Raw genomic sequence first — 20,744 nt, forward strand, 5'->3', positions numbered from 1 at the left:
GTCCACCCAAAATATCTCTGGAACAATAACAGCTATTGGAAAACGACTTTCACCGGTATCAATGTAGGGCTGGGGCCCATGAATGTACATATTTGAGAACATTCTAAAACGAAAACATGTGTGTTTTTTAACACAAACTTTTTTTTTTAATGGACCTCCTATATTTTTTCTTCAGCAATCCATAGCATGAAAAAGCACATACACAATGGCGTTGATTGCATCGCAATATTCCCATTACATCCCGAGATATTAAGACGCGAAGTTGATGCTTGAAACACCCGACATGCGCTGCTAGCGCACGTCCTGAGGCTCAGGCGTGAACCCCATGCTGCCCGTAATCGCGATGTGATTGACATGCGTAATCACACTTCCATACTTATCAAGAGGTCCGAAACGAATAATACGGTCTGCTGCCATCCTGCATTAACGTCGTACATTCCAGCAGGTATTTATCCCATAGGCTAGGGGTGATGCGGTTCTGTAACATATCTGTGTACCGCAACATTAGTCACAAAGTTAACTTCGCTTATCGTTAATCCGTTACTAAAAAGGTAATGCCGTTCAACGTTAAAACTTTACTTTACTGTAGATCTAGCGCAAGTGACAGTTAATCATTCACTCGTAATAGTAAAATTCATGTTGATGGTTTTAGTGAAACGAGCAAGTGGACTAAAAGTTTTACCGTTGTTTAGGTAAAAATATTTTGATTTGGGAAGTTCAGGTAGGACATAGAAGATGAATGTAAACATGTTGAACCAATAGTTTTATTATCACATAATTATCAATGTTATGTTTATCTAATGCGTTAAATGACAAATTGTTGCAAACGAATGTTTCTTAACATCACTGGGTAAAATGGCCCTTTGTAGAAACTTCCACTGTGATACCAGCACTACATATTAAACATAGCGTTCACATCTCATGCTCAAAGTGATGCCCATTGGCTTGCATACATAGGGTCACTCTGCGGATGAAGGATGCCCTACTTCGTGCTACTGTTTCCTCTTTGATAGCTGTACAAACATCAATAATGCGTTGCTTCATGTCCTCTGGTGTTGTTGGTTCATGTTGGTAAACAGCATCCTTCACTGCTCCCCAAAGAAAATAATCCAGCGGTGTAAGGTCCGGAGATCGGACAGGCCACCTAACTGGGCCACCTCGTCCAATCCACCTACCAGGGAACTTACGGTTCAGAAGTCGTCGTGCTCGTAAGGCGTTATGTGCAGGGCATCCGTCATGCTGATACCACATGACCATTCTCCGGTTCAGAAGTACGGTGTCCAAGAGAACAGGAAGATTGTGTCGTATAAATTTGGAGTATTGTCTGCCATTTATAAAGAAAGGTCCGATAATGGTATGTCCAATAATCCCACACCAAACATTAACTTTCCACGGACGTTGATGCTCTACCTGACGGAACCATTTTGGATTGTCTGCAGACCAATAATGCATATTCCTCATATTGACAATTCCTTTGTTGGAGAATGATGCCTCGTCGGTAAAGAGAACATCTTCAAAAAAATTTGGATTAGTCAGAAGTTTTTGCTGAGCCCACCGACAAAATGTTACCCTATTGCGGAAGTCATTTCCATGAAGATCCTGGTGTAAATGAACATCGTAAGGGTGAAATTTATGACGTTTAAGAATATGCTGAGCACTTGATTTCGACACACCAACTTCACGTTCAATTTGACGTGTGCTGATTTGAGGATTCACAGCTATGGTAGCGAGCACAGCAACTTCAGCACGTTCATCTGTGCGTGTTCTAGGACGATGTCGAGGTCTTGGATTTAAGCTTCCCGTTTCACATAGACGAGTTGTGAGACGACCAAACATCCGGCGCGAAGGCGATGGCTTGTCAGGGAATCGTCTTCTGTACAGTCGTTCTGCCTGAACAGCATTTCGTCCACCTACAACAGGGTTCAGTACAGGTATGTAGAGTAGGGTAGAAAACAGACATATTAACTTAATAATCATAATGTTCGCTAACAGTACTATCAACACACAAGCAATCTCATAATGTATTTCCCGTCAATGTGCATTCTCCATAGATCAGCAGCATTTCTACCATATCTTCATGTTGTGTACATTATACTGTACAGTATAAGTTCCACAACACAACGTTTATTCACAATGTGTACTACCTCCGTGCCGTCACTAGATTACTCTGATGCACGACTACACTGGTAAGCGGTGTACTGCACGCCGAAGCAACAACAAATGGGATGCTCAGAGAGTGGTGGAGTACAGGAGTTTGCAAGGGTCGCAAATCATAAACAAGGCGAAGTGGTAACTGTGGCAGTAGTGCGAACTACGTTGGACACTTGACTACGTAGAGCGAGGCCCTGCGCGACAGGCACAATGGATCATAAAACACATTAGATAAACCTTATTTTGGGTGTGCAGGATAAATAAGACAACCTGACGGGTGTACACCAATCGGTACTGGTTCATACTGTGCACGTAGATACATAAAACGTGCAAGAGGGAAACCATTATGAGCTTATGAGAGTTGATGGCAGCAGACCGTATTATTCGTTTCGGACCTCTTGATAAGTATGGAGGTGTGATTACACATGTCAATCACATCGTGATTACGGGCAGCATGGGGTTCACGCCCGAGCCTCAGGAAGTGCGCTAGCAGCGCATGTCGGGTGTTTCAAGCGTCAACTTTGCGTCTCAATATCTCGGGATGTAATGGGAATATCGCGATGCAATCAATGCTATTGTGTATGTGCTTTATCATGTTATGGATTGCTGAAGAAAAAATATAGGAGGTCCATTTAAAAAAACCTAAGTTTATGTTAAAAAACAGATATGCTTTCGTTTTAGAATGTTTCCAAATATGTACAATCATGGGCCCCAGCCCTACATTGATACCGGTGAAAGTCGTTTTCCAATAGCCGTTACTGTTCCAGAGATATTTTGGGTGGACAAGATAGCTGGGACACCCTGTATATTGTCAATACTTACCAATACTGCAAAAAGCAACTGATAATATGTAATAGATGTTACTTGAGTGGCTAATTTGAGAGAATAGTAACTGTGTACTGTAGTGTCAGAGAAGCTATCAACGAAAGGTAACCTGAAACATCCTTTACAAATCCTAGTTGCACATGCGCAGTTGCTACAGCGCCAGTAGGGGTGTACATTTCTCCCACCGCCTGGCATGCTACGAATTTGGCAATTTTCAACTATTTTTCTTTTAATACTTGCAGTGCCTCTTAGCAGCTAAAATTCTGACAGTGAATTTCTTCCGCTCTCTTCTTCGTGTGTATAAAATTTCAGGGTAGGTTTCAATTTTGTTCACTAAGATGAAACGATAGATCTTCACCTGGCATAGCAGCACCTCTCCAGTGCTCTTCACTCTAAAACATACGTCCCAGTGACAATCAACTTACGATTTTTTGCTACACAATATGATCCCTTGCAAGAAAGTTGTGTACAATGTAACATTTCTGAGGTATGGAAACACACTGCTCTCTTGTTCAGTGATTAATTCTACCACAACTGCACACAGAAAACATCAAATACAGTTACCTTATTATTGTGTTTAGAATTCTCCACCGATGTTGCAAGAATAAAGCAGCGACATTTAACACCATATTTTTTAGCTGCTTCTATATACCTTTTCCTTGATTCTTTGTCTGGATTTGTATTGTCAATGACAACACTTTTGCCTTTCTTTAGGGCATCTTCCATTGAAGAGAGACATTTCTGCCAAGATCCCAAAGTGTCTCTATTTACATGCACATATCCTTTTGGTACCAAATGTGTTTTTGCAAAGAAACTTTTTCCAGAGCCTGGGCCACCAACCAGAATTACAGCCTGGAAAAGAACTGTATTATTCATATGCTTCTTACAGAGATACATGACAGCCTGCTACACATTTAACTTAATAATCATATACATTATACAACTGCACTTTCTTGTGATAGGTGGTGAAAAAGTATTTTACAGAGAACTATTATAATTATCTATCTCCAACTCCTTTCTTGCACCTTCTGACACTCCAGATTCAGGGTCTGAGAGAGACACTTCTCCTTCCCTCCAACATCTGTACATCTTGTATTACCTTCTTATTATTATAGTGCACTCGTATAGTGACAGATTTAATAACAACTTACATCAACATAGGATATTGTATTATAATATTTGATGAATACTCACTCATCATATATAAGCCACCTGATAACACATTTAGAAATTATTTTATTTTTCAAAACTGACATTGCTAATACATAAACAATGTAAATACAATACACATCTTCACTGAGGATGTTGGGCAAGGGCTATTATGTTAGAAATTGGGCTGTTGTTACAACATACACATTGTAAATGTGCACCAGATGTGGCAGAAACTGCTGAGTGTGATCGTGACACACCTACTTATCAGAGATATTGGGTTGGGAGAAGGTGCAGCCTCTGCATTCACCAGTTTGTAAACATTAGAGTGGCTTGCCAAAATCAAGCCTACTCCCATTCAATGAGCAAGACGTGCTCTTAAATCGGTCAGCTAGAGAAAACAGCACCACACAGCTTTGCAACAAAAGAGATGATATTGTAAAACCAAGAAATATTTCGTAGCATTTTAATATAGTTTTGAGACCATTAATTATATTTTTTTATTGTTTCACATGGCTTCAAGAACTATTTTAGTTCCTTGTTGTTGGATCTTTAATAATAATTAATACCCATTTTCAATAACGAAACAGGGATCATTTAGTTCCAGATCATTATAAAATAAAAATATTTAAATGATAATTGTCATTGCCACTTTTCACTTAAGTGGCTTTTGGACCTTCCATTTTTGAGCTGAAAGCTACCCACCTTGTACAACAATAGACAAATAATCAAATAACATTAACTGTCAATGCTTGTATCTGTAACTGTAACTGTATGTACAGTATGCTTGTGTTAATGTGCAATTATTGCAGGCAAATTAATAGAAGAAAGATAAAACTGAAATTGGGAACAGTGTAAAACAGTTCTTCTTCTTCTTCTTCATGTGGAAACCAACTTCCGGAGGAGGGGAAAAAAAGAAGACCCAGCAGTGCTGTAAATATTGAAGGAGATAATGTATAGGCTAAGTGGAAAACTGTGTTGTCTGAGGATTAAAAAAATACTATTCAGTTTGCTTAAATGCCTTAGTATTTTGCTTTGGTGGCATATTGCAACATGGCGTGTTTAATAACACTGTAAAATATGCTACAGGGACAAAAATAAAACTAAACTAAACTAAATTATCTTTGTTTTATTGTTTTACCGCATAATGCAGATGAACTAGCATGAATTTGTCAGGTTAATTAAAACTTTCTTGAGCATATCAAAATTACGGAAGATGAGGATTTATTGACATTTTCTGCCCAATTGCACACTTTCATAATCTCTTCTGTAATTGTTCTGGGAACCAAAGTCATGAAAGATATACAACAGGATTGTTCATTGCCACCATCAATTTTTAATTTGTATATTGATAGTAAGGAAAGTGCTGGCGGAATGTGAATAACAGTAGTCGACAGGCACACACAAAAAAGAATGAAAACTTGCTAGCTTTCTGTTGACACATAAAAAAATTAAAAAAATAAAAACACACACACACACACACACATACACACACACACACACAGAGAGAGAGAGAGAGAGAGAGAGAGAGAGAGAGAGAGAGAGCTGTGCACCTACATGGTGCCGACTGGACACACATTACTGCAATTGCAGTTTGGCAGATGGACTGAAGCAGGGCTGTGTTTGATGGGGTGGCTAGAGGGAGAAAGAGACCGAGAAATCAGGAAGAATGGTTGGGGACGGGTAGCTAGCAGTTCATGGGGAGGCAGCAGGTTGCTGGCTTTGGATGCAGGAGAGAAGGGCGGTATGTGCATGTACTGGGCAGGTGATATGCGGTTACTGGAGCCGGTGATCTGCTGTGCGTAATGAAGATGACGTGGAGGCAGGGACTGAGAAGGAGTGACACGACAGAGGAAGGGGAACTGTAGGGTAGAGAATGTGAGGATAGTGGGTTAACAGAGACTCAGCCCAGGGGGACTACAGGAGTGCAGCACGATGTGTTGCAAGGACAACTCCCGTCTTCCTAGTTCAGAAAAGCTGGTGCTGGAGGGAAGGCTCCACATGGCACAGGTTTCGAATCGGCCACTGAACTCGACCATGTTGTGATCAGCACCATGTTATGCCATTGGGTGGTCAAATTTTGTTCTTGGTCACAGGTTCACTGTGGCCATTCATTCTGATGGATAGCTGATTGGTTGTCATGCTGACATATAAGGCTATTCAGTGATTGCAGCAGAGTTGGTATATGACATGGTTGCTTTCACAGGTGGCCCTGCCTCTGATGGGATAAATGGGTGACAGGTCTGGAGTAGGAAGCGCTAGGCTGGTGAAATGGGCAGGCCTTGCATATGGATCTTCCACAGGGAGATGACCCCTGTGGCAAGGGTTAAGAGTGGGAGTGGTTTAGGGATAGACCAGGATGTTGTGTAGGTTGAGTGGGTGACACAATATCATTTTGTGAGGGCTGGGAAGGATCTTGGGTAGAATGTCCTTCATTTCTGGGCATGATTATAGATAACCAAAGCCCTGGTGAATGATATGATTCAATTGCTTCAGTCCAGGGTGGGAATCAAGTGATGGGGGGTTCACTCCACTGTTGTAGCTGAATCTTTGAGGTTTTGGGAAAATTAAGATTGTTTGAGGATATGGCATGAGAAATCTTGTTTGTTTGTTTGTGTGTGTGTGTGTGTGTGTGTGTGTGTGTGTGTGTGTGTTTTGTGGGAGGAGGGGGGGGGGTGAAGTGCATGTCTGTTAAGGCCCTCCTAAGATCTTCAGCATACTAAACAAGGGAATTCTGATCACTGCAGATACATTGCCCATGGGTGACTAGACTGTAAGGGAGCGGTTTTTTGGTGTGAAAGGGGTGGCAGCTGTCAAAAAGCAGGTACTGTTGATGGGTAGTCGGCTTAACATGGTCAGAGGTATCAGTGGAACCATCAGACACATGGAGGTCAATACTGAGGAAGGTATTTCATTGAGGATCGCCAAGTGAAGTGGATGAGTGAGATGACATTGATGTTGTGGACGAGTGAGGATAGGATGTCTTGGCCCTGAGTCCAGATCATGAAGATATCCTTAAGGAACCGGAACCAGACAAGTGGTTTGGCATTTTGGGAGCCTACAAAGGCTTTTTCTAGATTGTCCATAAACAGGCTGGCATAGGAGTGTGCCATACAGATGGCCATGGCTGTGCTGTGGGTTTGTTTATATACATTCCTCTCAAAGGAGAAGTAACTGTATTTGAGTATATAGTTGGTAAGGTATTTGAGCAATGAGGTAGTGGGTTTAGAATCTGAAGGATTTTGGGGGAGATAGTGTTCAATAGTGGCAAGACCATTGGGATGAGGGATTTTGATGTTTGAGATGGCATCAGTAGTAACAAGAAGGGATCCAGGTAGTAAAGGGGTGGAGGTACAGTTCAGAGTAGGTGAAGGAAGTGGTTAGTATCTTTGATGTAACAGGCTAGGATTTGGGCAACTGGTTGGTGTTAGTCGACAAGAAGAAAAATTCTTACAGGGGGGACATCATAAGCTGCTACTATGAGGTGTCCAGTATTCTTGGATTTGTGGATTTTGGGTAGCATGTAGGTGGGTATGCAGGGTGTTTGCTGGGGTGAGGTGGGTGATGGATGCCGAGAGATTCTGGGATGGTCCTAAGGATTTAAGCAGAGATTGGAGGTTATTTTCGACTGGAGTGTGATCACTATGGCAAAGTTCATAGGTGCAGTAGTCAGACAACTGGCGGAGGCCTTCGGTCAAGTTGTCACTGTTATTCATCATGATAGTGGTGAAGCCTTTGTCTGCAGGGAGGATGATTAAATCTGGATCTGTTTGGGATTGTGAATGACAGTCCTTTCCTCTTGCTGAGAGGTTTGCGTTCTTGGGAACAGACATGGGGAAGCCTGGCGAGGCCAAGTTAAGAGGGAAGGAGTGATTAGGTGGGATGGCAGAGCATCATAGTTGGATGATGGTATGAATTGCAAAAGGCATGACTCAATGCTGTGATTAGGCTGGAGGAGTTGGTAGCAAAGAAGTCTTTCCACTCTAAGGATCAGGAGAAGGATTGTAAATCTATGAAGAGTCTAGCATGATTAAACTTTGTTGGGCTGGAGTTGAGGCCTTTTGCCAGGAGTTGGGATTGGAAATGATATAGGGATGGACCAGGATGTTGGGGAGGTTGGGCAAATGATCGAAAAATGCTTGTGAGGGCTGGGAACGATCTTCTGCAGAATGTCCCTCATTTGCAGGCGTGATAATAGACACTCAAAGCCCTGGCGAAGGATGCGGTTCAGTTGCTCCAGTCCAGGGTGAAATCGGGTGATGAGGATATGGGTGCTGTAGAGGGTTGATCGGGTGCTCACTGTGAGTAGCATAGGTGTTGATGTATAATGGTGTACCAAGGTAGGAGTACAATTTCAACAGGTTGGATAATTTATGGAGGCGATGCCTGGGGCACTCTTCCAAATGTTGGCTGAGAAGAGTTTCAATTTGGAAGATGTGATGTAAATAGTTGGGACTGCAAAGTAACAATATCTTGTGGAAGGAGAAAGGATGGATCTGGGATGCCTGCGCCAAGGAGATGTGTTTCTGCAGTGCCAGGTTCGTGAGGGATAGGGACTAGCAGAAACTGAAAATATGATGGTCATTGTGAAAGCAGGAGTGGGATACAGAGGAGGGAATTTTTATCATTAGGCCACGGGGGGAGGGGGGGGGGCACTTTGGCACCATTTAAGGAACATGGTGTGGGACTGGGTCTTAGCCAGGGTGTCAGTACCTTTCTGAACTGATGCAGACAGATGGAACAGGGATTCACTCAGGATGAGATGTTGCTTGGAAAATGTGAAATGACGCGGGAAATGGATAAATGAAAACATTAGTTGGTTGTAAAGGGAACTAGATAACAAGGAGTGGATTCAGGGAGTGCCAAAGCCAGAAGAAATTGTTCTCGGTGCAGGAAGACAGTTCTGTAATGTAAGAACATTTGCTTGTAAGTAAGTTATCAAATCATGAGCAGGAAAGAAAAAGGTGTAAAATTCTAACAGGAGCAATATGTGAAGTGATGTGTATTGATCTGGAGACTAAGTCTAGTGCTTTGTTGCTAGGATAGTATTTTAACTGTGACCTCTGATGGTTGGGTTGTAGGATAGCACACAGTGCAGTCAAAATGGCTGCAACAGACGGTATGCGCTGTCAGCATGTCATGCGCGAATACATTAGCTGCGGCCAGTGACGCATGTGCATAATGAAGGTGTGAAGGAAAACATAAGGAAAGACGTGGAGAGACAGTAAGGAAAAGTCAACGTAGACATAAATTACAAGACAGGAAAAAAGGATGGACGAAACAAGGTTTACGATAGAAGGTAGCACCGGGCAGTAGAAATGTAGCACACACACACGCACACACACACACACACACACACACACACACACACACAGGGATAGCAGTTCAGCAGATCGACTAGCGTGGGGTGGGGACTGTATAGGGTGGGGTGGATGGATGGAGAAAGAGTTGGGAAACAATCTCTTTATTGGCCATCTAGAGAAAACCTTCCTAGCTGCCCAAACCACATATCTGGCTTAGAGTCACTGATAACAGCTTCATGATTTGGGCTCAGGGCCGAGACACATTACCCTGATTACCTAACAACCTCAACACCTGCTCTCTCATTGGCTTCACTTGGTCCTCCTCAAACCAATGTGCCACCAACAATACCCACTTTTTGACATCTTCCACATCAAAAAAATCACACATACAGGCACTACCTCCTCAAACCTAGTCATTAATCCTCCTACCATCCCCACGAATCAGCTAAAAAGGAGCACCCTCTTCATCATCCAATATCACCTCGAACTGGAGCAACTAAACCATATCCTTCACCAGGGCTTTAATTATCTATCATAATGCTCGGAAATGAGGGACCTTCTATCCAAGATTCTTCCCAGCCCTCCTAAAGCGATCCATCACCCACCCAACCCTAGGCCATCCTTATGTCACTCCCACTCTCAACCCTTGCTGCAAAGGTCATATCCCTGTAGAAGACCCAGGTGCAAGGCTTGTCCAATTCGCCAACCCGGCACTTCCTTCTCCAGTCCCGTTGCATGCTTATCTTATCCCATCAGAGGTAGGGCCAGCTGTGAAAGCACCTATATCATATGCCAACGCTGCTGCAACCACTGCACAGCTTTTCATGTTGGCATGACGACCAAACGGCTGTCCACTAGAAATGGCCACTGCCAAACTGTGAACAAGAACAAAGTTGACCATGCAAGGCACAACATGCTGCTGAGAACTACTTGGTTGAGGTTGATAGCTGCTTCACAACCCATGCCATGTGGATCTTTCCCTCCAGCACCAGCTGTTCTGAACTGCGAAGGTTGAAGTTATCCTTGCAACAAACTTCTGTAAACCTCATGTCCTCCAACTTCACCAAACCTCTGTTCTCACACACTCTTTTTGAAAGTTTCCCCTTCCTTTGTTCTTTCACCTCCTCCCAAACCAAGCCACCATGTTTTTTTCCATCATGTAGCAACACTTCACCAGCTACAATACTGCCTACCGTGTGCACTTGTCACCTCTCCATCCTGCATTCCTAGCCACCACACCTGTTGCCTTCCTACAAGCCATTAGCTACCCATCCCCAACCTATCCTCCTGTTCCCCCCCTCTTTCTCCATCTACCCACCCCACCCTAGTCCACTTGCCCAACTGCGATCTTGACATTGTTTGTCTAGCCAGCACTATGTATGGGCACAGGTCCTGGGAAGAGGAACTGAGTGGAAGCTTAATGAAATGGAACAGGTGTTGCAATACACACATAAACAATAAGGAAACTATTGTAATTATATACAACAGATAGGCATGCCAGATGGTTAAATGTTGAATATGGATGAGAGACTTTTGAGGAGATGAATAAATTTCATTATGAGGTGTGATCAAAAAGTAACAGGAATTTTTTAATTTCGCTCGCTTTGTAAATCTGATGGCATTTTTTTCCCATATGTTTGCATTTTCAGCTGTTTTGAATATTTAATTTATTGCTCACAGTCAAAAAGGTTATACGCATTTTCTAATGATCGGGAATTTTCACTTTCGAAAAAGATGGCTCACGGAATTTGCATTAAATTTTGCTTGAAAAATGGAATAAAGTGCAGCACCACGTATGAAATGTTGACTGTGACTTTCCATGAACCTACGATGAATAAGACAAGAATTCATGAGTGAAATAAACATTTCAAAAAGGGCTGAGTAGACGCTGAAGACTACAAATGTCCTGGATGCCCTAGCACACTGATAACTGACAACAGGGTGGAAGAAGTAAGGAAAATCATTCGGGAAAATATTCCAATCACCATCAGAAAAAATTACTTATTTATGTTTGCATGTCCTTCAGCTCATGCCAAGCAGTTTTTTCGGATGTTTTGGGCATGAAATGTGTAGCAGGAAAGTTTGATCCAAAGTTGCTGAATTTCGACAAGAAACGTCATCTCTCAGGAACTGCTGAATGAAGTAGACAACAACCCAGGACTTCTAAATGTGGTTCTAATAGGTGACGAAACATAGGTATACAGATATGACATCAAAACCCAAGACCCAATCGTCCCAATGGAAACAGCCCAGAGAGCCACGACTGAAAAAAATTCAACAAGTTCGATCACATTTGATGGTTCTTCTCTCTGTTTTCTTCAATTACAATAGGATAGTGCATCAGGAGTTCCTCCCTTATGGTCACACAGTCAAATAAGGAATACCACACAGGACAACTAGAACTGTGGCAAACCCACTTGTGGATTTTGAATCACAATAATGCTCCTGCTCACACCTGAATGCTTGTTTGGATTTTTTTTGGCACAAAAACAAATAAAGAGGAAGCCTCAACAACCATATTCGCCGGATATGGCCGCCTTCAACTTCTTTCTATTCCCCGGAGCTGAAGAGAGGCATTAATGGATGTCATTTTGCCACCACTGATGAGATAAAAACAAAATCACTGAAACAGCTGAACACCATAATGAAAAGTTCCATAAGTGCTTAAAAGATTGGAAAAAGTGCTGGCACATGTGTATTATATCTGAGGGTGATTACACTGAAGGAGACGAAGTTGATGTTGATGAATAAATAAAGATTCTTTAAGAAAATCAAAAATTCCTGTTGTTTTATGATCACACTTCTTATGTTGGAAGTAGAACAGAAAAAGAAGAAAGACGCAAGATAGACAAATTAGCACCCATTTCACAGGGCAAAAAGGTTTTCTGCTACATTTGAAGCACAGTTCCATACAGTACAAAACACAGAGGGTGAAGAAGAAAGGAATAAATTAATTACAGAAGACTGTTGAAAATCAGATGGAACATTTGGGAAAAGAATAAAGACTTGCTACATGAGGTCAATTATTAAAACTACCACATAAAGAAGAGATTAACTGGAACAGTATTACAAAAGGGGTCACTGCTGTATACTGTAGTTGAAAGGATAGCAGAAGAAAAGAATCACAGGAGATATGCCTAGATGTGTGTTCATAGAGGCATATCATCAACAATAAGGGATGAATGAGTTAGGCTGAAATGATAGGGATTGCTGACACCTAATCAGAATGATAATTGAAATAATCATTGTCCTACAGCCTTCAGCTTCAGACCTGCCATGTGACAAGATCAAAAGGTGATGTTTAAAGCTTTCCCGGCGTACTGATTGTTTCATAAAAACACAGGAGAACTGCCGGATATCAGTAACGTCCTGCCACGATATTTCGGCGCAGAGTCTTCTGGCCAACAAAGATGTAAAGGTGTCCATGTACTGTTATTTGGTAAAAAAAATGGGCATTTTTCTGTATCCATGATGCCTTGTAGTAGCCCAAGCAATTTTTTCAGAGCTCTCACGAGGTTAGAGTCACTGACAATCCTCTCACTTTTATCCCCCTGACAAACTACTTTTGTTTCCACTGAAATTCAAATAGTTCTGGTCATCTGGATTCTCCACTCCACCATCAGCTTTCCTGAATTGTGTAGATGGGAGTTATCCTTAAAACACATTCTCCGCACCAGAAATCATCCTGGCCTCAACCTGGTAATCTGCTGTCTCTGCTGTCTCCACATCCTCCACCCAAAAGTTTCTGCCGTATCTGTCCTATCACCTCCTCACTATTCCATCCCCTCAGCCTCTTTGTGTGCTGCCCTCTGCCAATGCACCTGCCTGCCTCTGCCTTTCCCCTTCCCCATCCCCTTCCCTGCTCCTCTCCTTTTCTGTCCTCACCTCCACTTCCCTGCCCCAAAGCCTCATGACACTACACATGGCAGGCTTGTCATGCCTCCATCTAGTCCCTACATGCTCCCGTAACATGTCATCCTTCCCCCTTGCTTGCCACTTCCAGACAGCTGCTTTCATTCAATGAGACAGATGCATTCTGATCCATGCTGCCAGAGATGGTGGTCATGTGTGTGTAAGCTGTGTGTGTGTGTGTGTGTGTGTGTGTGTGTGTGTGTGTGTGTAAATGTTATGTTGTGAAGTTTCATTTGTATAGCTACTTCACAAATTTAATATTTACATAAGGCCACAAGTGAGCCAAAAAACTTACTATTCAAGATGTCCTCTATGGTTAACAGAAACAACTTCATCAGCTCCTGAATATACCTCTACTGTGCAGATCAGATTACGAAACAGATTTTCAATCATATACCATTTATACTTGATTATAAGACCACATTTCTTCCCAAATTCATCACTTGAAAAATACAGTGTCATTTTATATTTACAGATTAAACTATTCCTACTGAGGCAAACATTTTTACACAGTTTAATGGATGATTGTACAGTTCATCTTACATTTACAGATAAAGCTTTGGCCATCAGGGTTTTGTACAAATTTATTTTGAAGAGTTCCAAAGAATAGGGGTTAACAAACAATAGTTGCATTCAAATAGGTCCGAACTTTCCTGATTCGCCAAAGTACTCGTACTTGATACAGCATCGATCTAGCTCAAACAATCACATGACAGTTTGACTTGTGACACTCATGCAAGGGATAGTCGAGAAACTATGAACTAGCCACAACAACAATCTAATGTTCTGCCTAAAAATTGACAATTGTGAAACACAGGCGGTAATGACATTAAATTCTATGAACTTACAAACTTTTGTTTTATTTGAACAGGTTTGCAATAAAAGTTCTCATAGATCTACAGATGCTGTATGCATGCATTTATGCTGCTTTTTAAGTAAAGATACCATTCAAAAGCAAAAATGTTGTTCCTCAAAATAATTTACTGATGAATCAAGAATGAAAATTAATCCAGAATTAAATGTCTAACAAATAACAACCACATTACATTGACAGCAACTGTTATCACAAGAATAAATTATGGCGGAAAAAGATGTTGTGTAGACACTACCAACAGACGTCAGCAGATCATGGGACAGGCGAAAGTACGAGAATTGGACTGAATCGTGATTGTGATCTTTTATTTACATACTAGTTGATGCTGTTAGTTATGACCTGCACCCTAGAAGATATTGGCATCTGACTTTCATTGTTGCTCGAACACGGCACTACAGATTGGTTGGAGGGTAACAGCAACACCAACCTGACTGAGAAGTGAGAACTACGAGTGCAGGAAGGGAAGGTGTTGTGCAGGCAGCAAATTTCATCATGCTGCCAACCATGGGAATCTACACTGCGTACTTGAACTTTTTATGAACATCTACCTCTTTTAAATTGCAGTTTGCATGAATCCATTTGTGCCTCGAATCGAACTGACTTTAAAATTCAACAGTTACTCAAAAATAGGACACATTTCTGCAGGACATGGTAGAAGTCTAGAGTGGAGCTACTGCCATACTTTGTGTTTCATGCAGCAATGTTGTTGACACTCATCATGAAGTACGACTGGAACAATAGGGGGCATGTCATCCCCCTGTTCTACACAGCCAATAAGAGAGCAGCAGGCAAAAGGCATGTTTGGAAGCATGAGACAATATAACATTCCCACATCAGTATAGAAGTGAAATCCCCTATTTATTCAGAAAAAAAACTGCTGCATTCTGAGGTCCCACTGTAACCACAACTTCAGAAATTGCAGTACATTCGGATGAAACTACCAAGTATTTGTGACAAAGAAGATATAAGTTTCTCAGCTGTCCTGTTAGGATGATGACAATGATGGTTTAAAATAGTGATAACACAGATGACAGGCTAACAAAACAAAAAAGGCAGTGAAGATAAAAATTAATGTACACAATTTTTTTATGTTTATTTCTCCTCATATTATCAAAATACAATCAATAAAGGAAAAATATGTGTAATGTAAACTTTTTAGGCAGATACTTTAAGTCAACAAAAATGAGTAATTTTTATTAGTCAGAATACGTTAAAAATTTATTTTTTCCTAGGAACATCTTTAAAAAAAGGGGGGGGGGGGGGGGGAGGAGCAGCTCTTACGTTCAGGGTTATCTTATACTTTGGTAAATATGGTACTTCACTTATTAAAGAGCCAAATATAAGTTCTGCAGAACTTTATTTAGTTTTACTATTACTGTAGCTATATGGGGTATAAATTTTAAACTAGAATACATTGCTAATAACAAAATTTAACCAGTGTGAATGTAATGAATACTTCTTGCCTGACACAGATAAAAATTACTCTGTGATCCAACAGTGAATGGAAATATGAAAATAAATTACGTTATTGATTTTTATTTCCTTGAAGATGGCCATTGATTTTACAAAAAAGTAATTAAACTGAACCATTTATTATAGCCACTATTCACAGTAAGATTTTTATCTTAAATTATCATCAGTACGTCCCCCAAAATCTTAGGACACTGTATTATGCGTAGTTTCTACTGCCAGACTACATTAATTGACAATCTTTCAGTTTTTGCAAAAAAATCAATAAAAAGTGCCTTATTAAATTACCTCTAGCTCATCTGTACACAGTTTTGTTCCTGCTGGTTCGCAGAGTGGCTTATCCTGCATCAAGGCAGACGGATTGAATTCTGGAAGTTTGAACTGAGCAGCTTTATAACCAAGAAAATGTTCTTCTGGAGTGTAAAATTTTAATCCTATATTAAGAGCAAACAGTCGATCAGAACAGGAAAAGTCTTTCTTCTTTTTTGGTGCCCAATTTGCATCCCTGCCAGCTGCATCTCCACAGTAAAAAGATGCAGTCTTGTCTATAGCTACACCATCATTTTTCTGTAAAATCAAATAAACATGGGCAAACAAATTAATTTACGTGAACAAAAACATATCATATCCATTATCTGACTGACAATAAGAACAAAACACAGATATTAACGGTCTGAAAAATGAAGATGTTGCAATTGTCACAGAACACTAAACAGCATTACGACTCCCTTCCACGTGATATTCCTGTAAAAAGATGTCAGATATTCAAATTGCTGGAAACATCATTCAGTATTTAATTTATTTATCTATTTATCGGCTTCAGGTTGTCATGGAATGAGTCACTACATAATTTACAGAATTCTAATTTAAAAATTTATTAACAAAAGAATTAATAAAATGCAAAATAAACTGTGAGAGAGTATACAAATATATACACATTACAGAGAAAAGTTCGATGACATCATGTATGAGTCCCTCATGTCTAAGTACATGTCCAATCCAGCTGGCCTTTCTCTGAAGAATTGTATGCAGAATACTTCTCTTCTCTCCTACACTTCGCAGTACATCGTCATTTTTTATGCGGTTTGTCCATTTGATCTTTTCCACTCTCCTCCAGTACCACATTTCAAAGCTCTCTAGGTATTTTTTCTCCTTCTTTCTCATGGTCCACATCTCTGCTCCATACAGTGCAATGCTCCAAATGTAGCACTTTATCAGTTTTTTCCTTAATGCCAAACTCAACTTGCTGGTCAGCAGAGTCCTCTTCTTGTTGAAAGCAGCTATGGCCATGGGGATTCTTGCTTGAATTTCGTTGGTGCAGTGGGCATCCTTTGTAATAAAACTTCCCAGGTACTTGAACTGATTCACATTTTCCTGTTCCCCATTGTCAACAGTTATCTTCAAGTGTTTCTCACGTTTCGGTATGCGCATCACTTTCGATTTTTCGATGTTGATTTCCATGCCATGTTTTCTTCCTGTTTCCACCAAATTGTTCATCATGTATTGCAGCTGTCTCTGATTTTTGGCGAGCACTATAAGGTCGTCTGCATACTTGATGGTGTTGATGAGACGTCCTCCTACTTTAAAGTTTCCGCATCCTTTCAGCGCTTCTCTCGCAGCATTTCTCCATACAGGTTGAAGAGACTTCGCGACAGACAACATCCTTGTCTCACTCCCATTCCTATTTCCACAATGTTCGTTTCTCCATAGTTCAGTCGTACCTTTGCCCTTTGTCCCAGGTACAAGTTCCTTATAAGTCTCCAATCTCTCCAGTTGATTCCTATTTCCTTAGGATGTTCATCAATATATTCCAATTGACTCTGTCGAAGGCCTTCTGCCAGTCTATAAAACAAGTGCAAACTTCTTCGTTAACGGCCAAAACTCTCTCTGACAATATCCTCATCATGCCAATGGCGTCTCTGGTCCCTATTCCTGACCTGAAGCCGGGTCTTCTCCCATCACTTCTTCAATTTTGTTTTCCAACCGTCTATTTAGTATTCTTGTAATGACCTTTGCCACATGGGATATCAGACTAATTGTTCTATAATCACTACACTTCTTGGCTTGCTTTTTCTTCTCAAGAGTAACCGTTGTGACGTCCAAAAAGTCTTCAAGCCATTCTCCAGTTTCATAGATTTTGTTTATGAGTTGTGTCAGAACTTTCAAACTTTCGTTTCCGATTTCTTTAAGCAAATCCACTGGTATGTCGTCATCCCCTCTAGCTTTCCTACTCTTCATGTCCTTTATCGCCTTCTCTAGTTCCCTTGTCAGTATACTGGGCCCTTTTTCATCTTCGTCAACAGCTTCCTCTGGCTCTATGTCGATGTCATTAGGCGATGTTCTACATCATATAGTTTCCTTATATATTCTTCCCATGTTTTCAGCACTTGCACTTGTTCAATAACCGCTTGTCCTTTAGACTCTTCCATTCCGAACGTCCGTACACTTTTGTTCTCTACTTCTCCTAGTTCCTTCGTTTTCTGGTACATGAGGTTGTACCTTCCTCTTCTTTGTAGTTCTTCTATTTCGTCACACATTTCTTCTAAGTACTTTTCCTTCGCTTTGTCTGTTTCCCTCCTGAGGGCGTTGTTAAGTCTTTTGTATTCTTCTTCATTAACATTTTTACACTTCCTCCTTTCCTCCATCTTCTCCAGCATCTCATTGGTGATCCAGGGTTTTCTCGCTCTCTTTGTTTCCCTCCCAACTTCACTCTTCAGTGTATTTAACAAAACCATTTTAACATTTTGCCACTGATCTTCCGCACTAGCACTTGTATTTTTGTGTCTCACTTCGTTACATTTTTTCTCTAATGATTCTCTTACTGCCACGTTATTCTCTCTTAGCTTTTCCAAGTTCCATCTCTGTTTTCTCCTCCCATGCTGTCGGATCTTCTTCAGCCTTGTGCTGATATCTGCAACCAAAAGGTTGTGATCCGAGTCGATGTCGGCAGCCAGCATAGTCTTGACGTCCTTCACACTGCCCCTAAACCTCTGTTTGACGAGTATGTAGTCTATCTGATATCTGTTAATATCTCCTGGGTTCTTCCATGTGTACAGTTTATTCTTCCTTTTCTTGAACCAAGTGTTCATCACCACCAAATTATTTTGGTGACAGAATTCCACTAGCATTCCTTCTCTGTTGTTTCTTTTTCCTAATCCATATTGTCCAACAATGCTTGCTTCATTGCCTCGTCCAACCAGACTATTCCAGTCACCCATGATTATGGTATTTACTTTTCCTGTTCCTTCAGACTGAATGATGTCTTTTGTTTCATCATACATTTTCTCCGCTTCTTCGTCATTGTGATCTGATGTTGGCATGTACACTTAGACTATTAGAATGTCTACTGGTTTTGCACTTATTTTCACAAACATTAAACAGTCACTATGACACATTACTTTATTCACACTTTGCACTAATTCATTTCCCATCACTATTGCTACGCCACATTCAAAACTTTTACCACCGGAATAAAACATTGTGTAATTACCTGATACTATTTCACCACTATCTGTCCACCTCACTTCACTTAAACCCATTACGTTCACTTCACATTTGTCCATTTCTCTCTTCAGATTTTCCAAGTTTTCTTGCTCTTTGAAGTGTTCTCACGTTCCATGTCCCAATCCTGAAATTAAAATGTTCATCTCTTGATGACACCACCTGAAATACTCCCCACCCGGGGAACTGAACGGGGGAGTAGTTTATCTCCGCAATATTTTACTCCAGGAAACGCAATCATTATCGTCCATCTTCCAATGTTCAGGAAGTGTTATACAAGTGCACATCATGTTTCTGTCTAGCATTGACTGAATGATGTTGCAGTTTTTTCTGAATGGGACAATAATGTAAATAACAAAGCCCATGATGGAATATAAGTAGAGGGATGGCAAAATTGCCCCAAAATATAATACCAAATGAGATAAGAGACTAAAAATAAACAAGTCTTTATGTTTCAATGTCAGAGCCAATGGTAATTATTCTTGCAGTGAAGATAATAGCATTCAGTTCCTGAATGTGAAACTATGAAGAATCCTCAATCCTAAGAATTTAAAATGGTTGACTTTCCTGAGAGTTTGACCATTTTGGGACAGTAAAGTTTCGCCTTCACTAGAGTCAGAAACTATATGCATGATGTTTGTTGCAGTTAAGCATTAATCTGTTCTCTGAAAGCCACATGCTGATTTAGCAACTAACATGTTACCTACCCCATTTATACATTACATCCTATATCTTCCATAACAACACTTGTGTCATCTGCAAAGAGCAACATGTTCCAACCTGTGCAGAAGTATGACCCACACAATCAAATACTTTCGTTAAATCAAAGAGAATACCTACTGTTCTCAACCTATTTGTTTAGCCTTATATAATATAATGTCGTGTGACGAGGGCCTCCCGCTGGGTAGACCGCTCGCCTGGTGCAAGTCTTTCGATTTGACGTCAACTTCAGCGACTTGTGCGTCAATGGGGATGAAATAATGATGATTAGTACAACACAACACCCAGTCCCTGAGCGGAAAAAATCTCCGACCCAGCCGGGAATCGAACCCGGGCCCTTAGGACTGACAGTCTGTCGCGCTGATGACTCAGGTACCGGGGGCGGACTTGTTTAGCCTTTATCGAGACTGAAATTTTCACTACTTGATTGTTAATTGTTCGTTCATTTTACACAATCAACATTTTGGACTTAGAGCCATTCTCAAGAGCATTTTGAGTTGAAAATTAATGAAGGTACATATTATACAGTGCATGGCATAGGAACAGGCTATTATTACGTTATTTCTGTGTTAAAATATGTCTGATCCATCTGCCATCACTGAAAAAACATGTTTCTGAGATAGAGATATATATATTACACACACACACACACACACACACACACCCCTGTGAGATCTCTATTTCTGTTCATCAACTGACATTAACATATGTCGAAACAGTGGCAGAGAGCATAACAAAGCAGCACTATTGAGTGAGGCACATGACCTCTGCTCTGCCAAGGGTATTACCAGGAAAGGGAAGGTGGATACTTATTTAGTTAAATGCTTATGTGTCCTTGT

At 40.8% G+C, this 20,744-nt stretch overlaps 2 protein-coding genes across 6 annotated transcripts in view; one reads left to right on the forward strand and one right to left on the reverse strand.

Annotated features, from left to right (window-relative positions):
• The window catches only part of LOC126263701 (intraflagellar transport protein 74 homolog), a 204,397-nt gene extending 199,217 nt beyond the window's left edge, over positions 1–5,180 (forward strand). For all 4 annotated transcript variants that reach the window (XM_049960842.1, XM_049960839.1, XM_049960841.1 and 1 more), the window contains one exon: positions 4,938–5,180. In XM_049960842.1, coding sequence (XP_049816799.1) covers positions 4,938–4,960 — 23 coding nt within the window. In that variant the 3' untranslated portion in view covers positions 4,961–5,180. The remainder of the gene's footprint in view (positions 1–4,937) is intronic.
• LOC126263703 (bifunctional polynucleotide phosphatase/kinase) overlaps positions 1–20,744 on the reverse strand; it is a 78,892-nt gene that overhangs the window by 20,476 nt on the left and 37,672 nt on the right. Inside the window, exons 4-6 of one of the 2 annotated variants that reach the window (XM_049960844.1) lie at positions 15,973–16,251; positions 3,541–3,828; positions 757–1,910 (exon numbers count right to left, since the gene is read on the reverse strand). In XM_049960844.1, the coding sequence (XP_049816801.1) occupies positions 1,791–1,910; positions 3,541–3,828; positions 15,973–16,251 (687 nt within the window). In that variant the 3' untranslated portion in view covers positions 757–1,790. Of the gene's footprint in view, positions 1–756; positions 1,911–3,540; positions 3,829–15,972; positions 16,252–20,744 lie in introns of those variants that run through there. The other variant, XM_049960843.1, reaches the window with a different exon arrangement.

Source organism: Schistocerca nitens, chromosome 6 (genome assembly GCF_023898315.1).
Source record: "Schistocerca nitens isolate TAMUIC-IGC-003100 chromosome 6, iqSchNite1.1, whole genome shotgun sequence".
NCBI classification, from domain to species: Eukaryota; Metazoa; Arthropoda; class Insecta; order Orthoptera; family Acrididae; genus Schistocerca; species Schistocerca nitens.